This window comes from Ipomoea nil, unplaced genomic scaffold (genome assembly GCF_001879475.1).
Source record: "Ipomoea nil cultivar Tokyo-kokei standard unplaced genomic scaffold, Asagao_1.1 scaffold2036, whole genome shotgun sequence".
In the NCBI taxonomy this organism is placed as follows: Eukaryota; Viridiplantae; Streptophyta; class Magnoliopsida; order Solanales; family Convolvulaceae; genus Ipomoea; species Ipomoea nil.
The window spans coordinates 4,931,406-4,943,481 of NW_017618464.1; the positions used below are offsets into that span (position 1 = coordinate 4,931,406).

A 12,076-nucleotide genomic window follows, 5' to 3' on the forward strand; every position below is an offset into this window, starting at 1 on the left:
GATACAAGTGAATTGACCATATAATAAAGGGATAAGGATCAAATAAACCCTTTAATTATATATCAAAGTGCAATTAGACCCTTAAACTAAAAAATCATTCAATTAGACCCTCAAACTTGTTAGATTTGTGCAATTAACTTATTTAACAGGTTATTAAAAGGTAACCTGTCAACTTTGCTTACATAGCATCTTTTGTAGAATCTTATTTAAAAAATTTAAAAAAAAAAATATTTTTTAAACTAAATTTTTTAAGTGTTTCAAAAAAAAAAAAAAAGAACTAAAATTTTTAAAAATTAATTAAAAAAATTTCGGTCTCCGATTCTCCATTAAGCTTCTTCATCTGCCATGGACAAAGAAGCCATGGCAAACGAAGAAGCTTAACGGGGAGATGCCCCCAAAATTCTTCGTCCATGGCGCTTGCCAAGCTTCCATGGACAAGAAGCCATGGTAGTAGCTGTCATGGAGATGCCCCCAAAATTCGTCGTCCATGGTTTTTTTTTTTTTTTTTTTTTTTTTTTTAAATTTAATTTAATTTAATTTTTATAAATAAATATTATTATTTTTTTGAAAATAATATTATTATTATTATTAAAAATAAATAAATATTATTATTTTAATTTTTATATAATTTTTAAAAAATATTAATCTAAGTGGCATCCTACGTGGCAGGTGACCTAGGAGTAACATACTATTATAGGTCAAATAGGCTAATTGCATAAATTTAACAAGTTTAAGGGTCTAATTGGAGGTTTTTTTAGTTTAAGGGTCCAATTGCCCTTTGTTATATAGTTAGAGGGTCTATTTGACCTTATCCCTATAATAAAATTAACTAAAGTTGATATTTCCCATGTCAATATATTTCATTGTCTACTTTCACAAGTTTTATCTTGACATAATATAATTATTACTTAAATCAAATTTCAATATAGACAAATACGTTTTAAAAAATACAACATAAATCGGGATAATAACGCTAGCTCTTTCTTGAACAACGTCAATTATGTCAATCTATAGCCCCACAAAAACTCATGAAGCTCCCTCCACTAGAGGTTCGTATACACCTCTAGCTCTAGTCCTTGCGTAAGGGAAATTATCGCGAAAGGCATCAACGAATTTTTTTGTTCCTTATAGCATAAATATTTAATTGTTGCATTTTAATCCTAATTGTATAATGCATTAATACCAATTTTAATTATATCACAATGTCATTTCTAATCATTTAATTGACAATTACAATGTCTTTTCTCTTTTTTTTTTTTTTTTTTGCTTTATTATCTTCATTATCTCATTTAGAAATTCAATAAATTTTAATAAAATTGATCAGTAATAAAATTTATTAAATAAAATAAAAAGACAAAAGGAGAAAAGAATGGGCAAATATGGGCCAAGATGTATGAGAAAGCGGAGATATGTACAGTCCATCAGGAAGGGCCATAGACCATAGTCTATAAAGCTGATTCACAGATTCGAAATTGATTGCATAAAGACCACAGATTTGGAAACCGCAAATTATGCTGTGCAACCGAATGCACCTTGCAAGGTGCATACGATTGCGAAACGGCGCCGTTTTAGTTAAAAAACGCGCGTCCCACTTAAAAAAGAAATCAGGTTCGATTTTCGGCAATAGCATTTTTATATATCCAGAAATTCATAACTATATAACCACAATTTCATAACTATATATCCACAATTTCATAACTATATATCCACAGTGAATGAATGAAGTAAAAATCCACAATGAATGAATGAATGAAGTAAAAATCCACAATGAATGAACTAAATATCCACAATATATGATTGAACTAAATATCCACAATGAATGAACTAAATATCCATAAATTCATAACTATATAACCACAATTTCATAACTATATATCCACAATTTCATAACTATATATCCACAGTGAATGAATGAAGTAAAAATCCACAATGAATGAATGAATGAAGTAAAAATCCACAATAAATGAATGAATGAAGTAAAAATCCACAATGAATGAACTAAATATCTATAATATATGATTGAACTAAATATCCACAACGAATGAACTAAATATCCATAAATTCATAACTATATAACCACAATTTCATAACTATATATCCACAATTTCATCACTATATATCCACAATAATGCTATTGCTGAGAGTCGAACCTGATTTTTTTTTTTAAGTGGGATGCGCGTTTTTAATCAAAACGACGTCGTTTTGAACCGTATGCACCATACGCATGGTACATTCGGTTGCACAGCATAACTATTGTTTGGAAACAAGCAGCTACTTGGTGACCCATAAACTAGTCAAAAATCATTTCACAATTTATTTTATTATTATTATTATTAGAGTAAATACCCAAAATGGTCCCTCAACTATAGCTAAATTTACAAATTGATCATCGATTTTCAATTTTAACCAATTAAGTCATTAACTTTGCAATTTTATCACGATTTGGTCATTCGAATACTTCTGCATTAACGCAGGCGCCCGCGCCATCATCGACGATCTCCAAAAATACCCGCAGCTCTCACCGGAGCACATGGAGGCCTCCAGGATGACGCTGCACCGGTTCGGAAACATATTGTCTTCTTCACTGTGGTACGAACTCAACTACATTGAATCCAAAGGGAGGATGAAGAAAGGCGACCGGATTTGGCAGATTGCTTTCGGCGGTGGATTCAAATGTAACAGTGCGGTCTGAAAATGCAACCGGAACCTTAAAAAATCGACGATGGACCATGAAATTACATATATATCCTCAAAAATCACAGTCAACAAACGGTCAAATAGACGGAGGACCAAATCGTGTTGAAATTGCAAAGTTAAGGACTTAATTGGTTAAAATTGAAAGTCAATGACCAATTTATGAATTTAGCTATAGTCGAAGGACCATTTTGGGTATGACCAATTTATGAATTTAGCTATAGTCGAGGGACCATTTTGGGTATTTACTCCTCCTCTTCTTCTTCTTCTTCTTCTTCTTATTATTATTATTATTATTATTATTATTATTATTATTATTATTATTATTATTATTATTATTTTTATTATTTTTTATTACAAACACGATAAAATAATCTTAAGTTTCTTAGTTCAAACTTATAAAAGAAGTTCAATCAATTTTAATGTACTCCATAATCACAATTTCTTAAGTTGATAAGTATACTTTTTTGCTATAAAAGTTTCTTTAAAAAAAATAATATTTCATTAATAAATTGAGAAATTACACTTCCAAAATAATAACATATGTGCTAACTACTTGACCAACTCAAATCAATCATGGGGTGTATTAGTGTCTCAACTATGAAGTCAAACCAAGTACAAGTAGTCAAAACTCAAAATTCAAATTTAAATCGAACTCAACCGAACACTAAAAAAAAAAAAAAAAAAAAAAAAAAAAAAAAAAAAAAAACCTCCAAGCTCAACTCCAATAGACTAAATAATTTGTTTTTAACACAAAAATTGTAATCGTAGGTATATTACAACCAAATATCATAAGTTCATAAATTAAACAACTCAATATTAATTACATTTTAATTATAACCATTTATAATATATAAATTTAAATATATTAGTAAAATTTGTAATATTATACACACACACATATATATAAACTCGATACTCACCAAATATATATGTACATACTCGACCAGATCAGTGAGTTGCTCAAAATGTATATTAAGATCATCTAGTTTAATTAACTTGATTTGTTGCTCAAAGTATTCGAGTCCAAGCTCAACTCGACAATAACTTAAATGAATTTAAATATTCGTCAAGTGACTATTGACTCTTGTATTGTTATATAAGCAATTTGGTAGGTTCAAAATCATTTGATTCTAAAAAAGTATTAAATTCAAAATATATAAATAAATAAATAAATATATATATATATATATATATATATATATATATATATTGAATTTAATATTTTTTTAGAATCAAATGATTTTGAACCCAGTTTATGTATCCAGTATTTTTGAAAACCAACCAGAAGAATTTCATTAAACCATCGTCAAAATACAATCAAGAGGTGACTGTAGCCACTCTCCAAGGATAGAGTTAGAATCAGCCATCCGCGCTAGCGTGTGAGCTATCTGATTCGTTGACCTTCTAACATGATGGACCTTAACGATCCCCATGCCTCTTACAGTCATAAAACACTGCTTCACAACAGAGCCAACATATGATAAATCAGGCTTAGATGAATTGAAACTATTACAAAAATTGAGACTATATATCTAGGGGTGTTCAATCGGTTAACCGTTCGGTTAACCGAACCGTTTTAACCGAACCGAATTAACCGAAGTTTTTTTTCCTTTAACCGTTAACCGAACCAAAGTTTGCTCTACCGAATTCACCGAACCGAAATTTTTTTCGGTTAATCGGTCGGTTAACCGATTAACCGAACTTTTTAAAGCTAAAATTTAAAATTCTAAAAATAACACTTAAAATAATAAATCGCATTAAAATAAAATACATATCATAATACATTCATAACAAAATATAAATAACATGAATTATAAACTCCAAACATCCATAATTTCAAATTAGTATTTATATTTATATTATTATTTTTATATATATATTAAAAACTTCGGTTAACCGTTCGGTTAATTCGGTTAACCGACCTTTCGAACCGAATTAACCGTTAACCGAAATTTTAAAATTCCTTTAACCATTAACCGAACCGAAAAAGTTCGGTTCGAAAACGGTTAACCGAACTTTGTCGGTTCGGTCGGTTAACCGAAAATTATCCGAAGTTTGCACACCCCTATATATATCTGACTCTACTATATAACCAACTGCTGGGTGGTCCTTTATCCATACCAAAGCTTCTTTAACTGCCATAATATTAGAGAAAATTACACTTTTGGTCCTATGACTATAGGGGAGGTGGTAATTTCAGTTCGTGACTTTTAAAACTAACAGATTTAGTCCTTTTAGTATGCTTTTTTTTACACATTAAGTCCTTCCGGCCAAATCACCGGTGGATTTTGGCCAGAAAAACACAATCCCTTAATTTATTAAATATTTGGGGGGTAAAATGGTCAATTCAGATTCTACTTTCTTCTTCCTTCTTCTTCCTTCTCCTTCCTACTTCTTCGTTCTTCTTCTCCGATCTCCCGGCCGGCCCATCCTCCATAATCTCCAATCGCCGTTCTTCAACCCCTCATCTCCCACGACAACATGCTTTCTGGATAACCATAATCACCAGAGAAACAAGAACTCTGCTCGACACCGCCGCCAATGTGATCTTCAACCATCCCTGCATCTCTCCGGTCACCTTCTTCAACACCTGCGAGATAAATCTTCTTCAAATAAGTGAGCACTTATTCGTGAAAAAAATGATTTGCTGATATCTCCAGTTCTGAGAGTGCACTTCAGCCAGGCCTTTGCCATCTCTTAGAACATCAGATGATTGCCCCTGTAAAAAATACAGAAAAACCAAAGGTACAACTTTACTTTTATGCCAAGAATTTGGTCAAAATAAACTACATATGCTATACACACAGCATAACTTCAAAAAATTCTTTGGAACCTGAATCAAAAACTTTGAGTGGCCAAAGTGGGCATTCTGTGGGGCCATTGCCTGTGTATGGATAGGCTTTTGCAATCCATATGGAGGATCTACATCTTCATTCAAATTTCCCATAGGATGATACTGAAATTTGCGAGCAGAATTTTTCTTACCAACTTGATTAGACTTTTCCTTTCCAGTAGCAACAGCCCTTGAATCAGTTGGATCTAACATAACATTTTCCCTCAAACTTCCGAATTTTGGTGTGATGCATTGGACCGGTAGCTGTCATTTGAGTTCTCCTGTTTGTCACAGGTATCTATCTCATTACTTTTAGCATCTCTTTGAGATGTGGTTTCTAGTGAGTTCAAAATATGGTTCTTCCCCAGTTCTGCACTCACTGTGGGAGTAATCGCCATGTTACAGAGGACTGCCCCCTGAGTTCGAAGGCTAGGAAGGTTGAGAAGGAGGCCGGTGATGGTGCTGGTACCAGTCTGGTGGTGGATGATGTCGTTGAGGTTTCTGTCCCGGCTCCGCCCGGCGGTGGATGATGTCGTTGAGGTTTCTGTATGTTCATCAAGAAGGAAGAAGAAGAACGAAGAAGTAGGAAGGAGAAGGAAGAAGAAGGAAGAAGAAAGTAGAATCCGAATTGACCATTTTACCCTCCAAATATTTAATAAATTAAGGGATTGTGTTTTTCCGGTCAAAATCCACCGGTGATTTGGCCGGAAGGACTTAAAAGCGTACTAAAAGGACTAAATCTGTTAGTTTTAAAAGTCACGAACTGAAATTACCACCTCCCCTATAGTCATAGGACCAAAAGTGTAATTTTCTCCATAATATTATCATAAAAATAACAAGATTCTTCACACCCACTCTTAGTTATACAGTAACAATATAATTTTTTTGAAAGGATATAGTAACAATATAATAATTAAAAGCATTTTAATTTCCTTGCATTTGATTTTCTATGTTTTGATTAACACGAAGTTTGTAATTGTATCGGTGAGTTACGTTACTTCATGTGTGTGCATGTACTCCAAGCATGTTTCATTCTTAAGAGTTAAGCTATACACAAGTGGGCCCCTCAGCCCTGGCCCCCATCTGGTTTTATCATTGCAGTGTTCAAGATTATATATTGTCTTGTATGTTCACTTATAAAAATGTGAAATGTTGTGGTTCCAATCAACTTCAACTTATCATTATTTTTCAAGATTGAATACTAAATTATTCTTCAAGATTTAACACTAAATTATATGTACATTTTTACACACAAAACGTTTATATGCCTAGAACATATTTATATAACTTGAAATATAATATGAGAAAACTGAAAAATCAGGGTTATCAAAAAATATATTATTATTATAAGTTAGTAGACTACTAAAGAAATTAAACAAGCTCAATTACTTTGAGCATAGAGTCTCCTTGGTCACACCATATACCAATAATATAATCATTCAATAAAAAAAATGACATTTAATGAAGGACAATGAAATTCAGAAAGACCATAAAATTGACAAGCTAAGTGATAATTTTGTCAAAAATAATCAGTTCTATTTTGTTCAAGAAAAGCATGCAAAATGCAAATATCCCAATGTCGCCCTAAGAGGCATCTACTATATATACACTCCCCACCAAATTATAAAAGAATAAATTGTTTTCTTAAAAAAATATTATAATATATATAGTAAATGCAAAGTTGCAATTAAGCATGGGAGTTTGAATAATGACATAAAGTTGAACCCAAATTATTTTATGAGAAAAAAGTGTGTTTCTGTTAAACTAATTTTGAATTATTGCTCGGTTCGGTTTTAAAATATTATCGTGTGTCCCACTGCACATTTAAATATTAAAATTATGATCAATAATCATGTATTAATAATGAACAAATTATTGATTGAGACGCAAATTCAGCCAACCTGTATGTGTTGCTTGAATTGGTATAAAACCATTCAAATTTGCTTAAAATTTTCTGTTGCGTTTACTAATGAAATTTCGACTATAAAAAAATAAAAAATAGAGAGTTAAAATAAATGTGATTATTATTTACTAGTCTTTTCTATTTATGATGCACAAAAACATATGTCCATCCAATATTTATATTTTTAAAAATAACTAACAAATTTTTACTCATTAAAATCTCAACGAAATAAAATTTATATAATATATTAATCTAATCTAATATATATAATATCTACAAATATTATTATCATTAAAGAATATAAGAAAATATATGGTGGATGCATGTGCATGATACAAATAATGAAAAAGATAACGGAAGTTATAACAGTAAGGGTATTTTTGTTCAAAAAATTATATAATACAACTCTAAAAACACAATGTACAAAATTATTAGCACTAAAATATGAACATAAATTAAAGATATTACTTTGATTGAGACTTATTGGCCCTGTTTGGTAAAAAATTGGCCTATAGGCCAATTTTGGCCTATTTGACCACTATTAATTGGTTGATTTAGTTAAAATATCAATATAAATGTTTGGTTAATTAGCTTTTTGCAACTCCAAAATGCTAAAATCCAAAAAGCTACTCCAAACAACTTTTTCAATTAGCTTTAAAAAAAAAAAAAAATTATACCAAACAGCTATCAACTAATTTACCAAACATTTTTCTACAATCAGCTAATGTTATCAACTATTTATACCCTCTAATTAACACAATCAGCTAACAACTAACAACCATTTTACCAAACAGGGCCATTATATTTTTAGATTAGAAGTTGTAAACTTCCATGACATATATTTTGGTATATAAGATGGATATAAATGTTGTTTGTGTCTTACTTTTCATATACTATTATATATATTGACTCAACCCATGGGCGTAGATTAGATATCATGTGTCTTTTTGATTTACAAAAAAGTTCCTAGTTGCTAACCAAAGATGCGCTATGGGTGAAACATGTTTTGTGACCATAGCTGAAAAGGAGCATGAAGAAGTAAATTAGCTAGCCTAAATTGTCTATAGCTTACTACGTACTTAGATCAAGAAGACTAATAGGCCGTTATTATGGGAAGTCGAACATAGAATCTTGTGATTACCAAGTTAACTGTCTGAACGACTTGATTGGGAGTTGCCCCACATCGCTTGAGCCTTTTCCAACTTACCCAAATGTCTTGGGTTCAAGCCTTGACAACTACCTTAAAACCAATAAGGTAGTGTTTTGCCGCTCTTTGAGGTCGTACAATGTGTGAACTGAGGTCCTAGTGTACCCTAACATCTGTATTTGATGTAAATTTAAGAGGCCTACCCGACACAATGTATGGAGTCCAAAAATTTGACATTAATGTTAATATATGTATGTGTATATATAACAATTATTATATATATGTAAATATATATGTACAATCACATGCATGTATTTGCCTCCCAAACATGTAGACAAATTCATTGACAGAATAATTAATGCTTTTTACTTGACCAAAGAGCATCAATCAAAGATTAAATAAATTAAATTTAACAAAGGAGGTTGTTAAACGGAATTACATTGTTGACAAAATCAATTCAAATCCCTCAAAATTAGTGAATTTACGGTGTTCCTAAAAAGGTTGAATTTCTAACTCCAATGACCCTATACTTGATAGAGTATTTAAGAAGATGTAAATCATGATAACTCAGTTGAACTCTCACATTGTCATTAATGAGATTCGATCATAAGTCATTGTTTCTAAATTGTTCTCAAACTTTACTCGTGACCAACTGAGTTGTCTAAGTGTCCATGCAGACTACCCGACTCTATTCATATATGCATTATGTGTACGCGCGTGTATGTATCGATATGATTGAAGTGCTTTCTGGTCAAAGACTAAAGACATAAAGCAGTGCAAGGAGCTTTTGCAAATTAAAGAACTTTATTAAGGCTTTTAAGCTATCTGCAGTCTTTCATCTGATGGATCAACTTTAAGAATGGTTTTTGGAAAGTGAGAGTAGTGAAGCAGAAAAAGCATGAAGTTAAGGGTTGGTTTGGACGAGACAAAAAGTCCTCTTGATACATACATAAACCAATTAGGTCCTTTCAAGCCTTTATATGTGCTAGCTAGCTAGTGTTGAAAACCATTTACTTTGGTAGTTATATCCACTTTTTGTATAAAAATGTTTAGGAGAGGATATAAAGTTGGGATGGTGGAAATTTGATCTGTAACCTTTTGTCAATTAGTGCTGCAACTAAAGAGTAAAGATTCACTCCACCCCCTCCCCCCTCCCTTTCCTTTCCTTTCCATTTCTTTCTTTAGAAGCAACTATTACGGTGCGTTTAGTTGGAGGGAGGAAATTACAGGGGAAAAGAATTGCAATTTCATGGGAGATGAATTATTGGAAATAAAGTGGAAATTTAAATTCTAGTGTTTGGTTTACATAGAACAAAATTATTGGGAATTTCAATTCCAATATTCAGTATACATGAGAATTGAAAGGGAATAAGTAGTATAAAGTTCAAAATGCCCATTGTTATTGTCATGCATCAATTTTAGTTTTAAAAGGGAGGGTAATTTTGTCTAATCATTATCTTTTTTTTTTCTTCCTAAAATCCATGGAATTAAAATCCCGAAAGGGGCATGGAATTTTAATTCCATGAAAATGGGGGAATTGCAATTCCTTCCAACCAAACTAAAGAATTTAGTGGCCTTTGGAATTATGGGAGAATTAAGTGAGAATGAAATTTAAATTCCCTCCAACCAAACGTCCTGTTATTATTGAAGATATTAGAGATCTTATCATGAGATAGATTTGGAACAATGTAAGATGTGTTTGGTTCATGGGTTTTCCCATTAGGAATAATGAGTTAACTCAATTTAAGCCTATCAAATTAAATGAAAATAGCTCTAAATATATCTTCAATTTAAACCCAAACAACTTATGACAATTGGTAAGTGGACTACGTACTCTGTAAAGTCAGAGCTTTGGACCTGGTAAATGATGTGTAATGTTAAAGAGTTATGATTCAAACTTTGTATTCAAAGGTTTTGTGGTCGAGCAACATAACTGTGGCCCTTTAAATGAGAGGTCTCAGATTCAAATCGAATCTTAATGTGGGGGCATTGACTCTCTTTGTACCTTTAATAGGTTAAGAAAATACACACAATATTACATTGTAATAAAGTCAATATTATTTAAGAAAAAATATCCATTATATTTAATTCCAACGTGCTGAATGCAAGCAGTTTTGTGTTGCTTCGGTTTCTAACTTAGAAGCAGGCAAAGAAAAAGAAAGTTTGGTTTTTGCTTACTTGTCACATAAGGTTTGGATATAATATAATTGAAAAATATATTAAAAAAATAAAACTTCCTTTTCATCAAAAAATTATTTCACTTAAAAAGTGGGAAACTTTGGTATGCAATGGATTTCTTCCTTCTCGTGTAAGGTATTTCACAAGTTGTCTAGAAACAATTGTTTGTAATTACTCTATAATAATATAATTGATAATAATTAATTACATGATCACTAAGCTTACACGTCATTGGTGCAACCAAACTAGTCATGCATACAAATCTTCATTTTACCAAAAATTTTGACCAAAAAAATAAAGAAATCGATTTAGCCTTATTGTAAATATTAATGTACAAATATTTGAAAGTAGAATACATTTTGCAATTTATTTTCTCTATTCGTCTTCAAAATAAGAACAGTAACAGATCGTTCAATTTGTGGTTCAAAGTCTACCCTCAAGTTTATGGTTCAAATTTATAGATTTGAATATTCTATCTTCCAATTAAGTTGGAACCATAAGTTCCACAAACATTTCAACCTGAAACGAACGCATTTTTGGGTCATCACAAAAACTGCAAGTCATCATAATCAAAGTTGCCAACAACTTGAATTGCATTCCATTCGTGGAGGGGATTTATTTTGGTTAATCATTTTTTTTTTAAATATGTAATGCAAATCAATTCACGATAATGATTGCTTTCTAACCATGATTTTACATTGTACTTAATTGATACTGTATATTCTTAGCCACACATAAATTTCTTTAATTAATACACGTTTAATTTGATACTATATTCAAATCAAATTTGAGACGTTGAGTATAAATACTGTATGTATTATATTAACAATTAAATAATCAATAAGTAAGTTTCTCTGATCCTCCATACAAAATTTAAATTATCCACTACAATAAATTATAATAATAAGTTATTTAAAAATAATAATAATCAGATACAATGGCTCTCTAAAAGATACGGATCGGAGTAATAAACAATAGCGAATAACAAAAGAATCATAAAATAAACAATAAAAATGCATGCATCTTGCAACAAATAATTAAAAGTATTATATTATTAGTGTGTGGTCGCCAATGAATTTTCAGTTTAGTGGCGATGAAGAGAAAAGTTGGCCACTTTCGTTAACACATTTAAGTCTTATTACTGCCTTAGTATATATGAGGTACATGTATATGTATAGTTTCTTTTGATCTATGGCATTGCATGTAATTCTTTTTATTTTTATTTTTTTCTTAATGTATATATAAGATTCAAATTAAGTAAGTGGAGCAATTCTTATATAGTGGACCATGGTCCATATATCGTTATGTGAACCATAAT

General features: G+C 31.0%; 1 protein-coding gene across 1 annotated transcript; it reads right to left on the bottom strand.

Annotated features, from left to right (window-relative positions):
- Positions 1-5,161: 5,161 nt before the first annotated feature.
- Positions 5,162-5,883, bottom strand: LOC109147837. The gene is made up of 3 exons (XM_019295494.1): positions 5,531-5,883; positions 5,346-5,416; positions 5,162-5,303 (listed from the first exon to the last, which is right to left on the bottom strand). Exons 1-3 carry the CDS (start codon positions 5,741-5,743, stop codon positions 5,162-5,164), a joined length of 426 nt encoding a protein of 141 aa, XP_019151039.1. The 5' UTR covers positions 5,744-5,883.
- Positions 5,884-12,076: the final 6,193 nt, after the last annotated feature.

Excerpts from the sequence above, each read along its gene's own strand:
- LOC109147837 (XM_019295494.1), bottom strand. The coding sequence starts at position 5,743 with ATGTTAGATCCAACTGATTCAAGGGCTGTTGCTACTGGAAAGGAAAAG. Across the intron at positions 5,417-5,530 it reads ACTCAAAGTTTTTGATTCAG|GGGCAATCATCTGATGTTCT; the intron begins GTTCCAAAGAAT and ends TATTTTTTACAG. Across the intron at positions 5,304-5,345 it reads TCTCAGAACTGGAGATATCA|AAGATTTATCTCGCAGGTGT; the intron begins GCAAATCATTTT and ends ACTTATTTGAAG.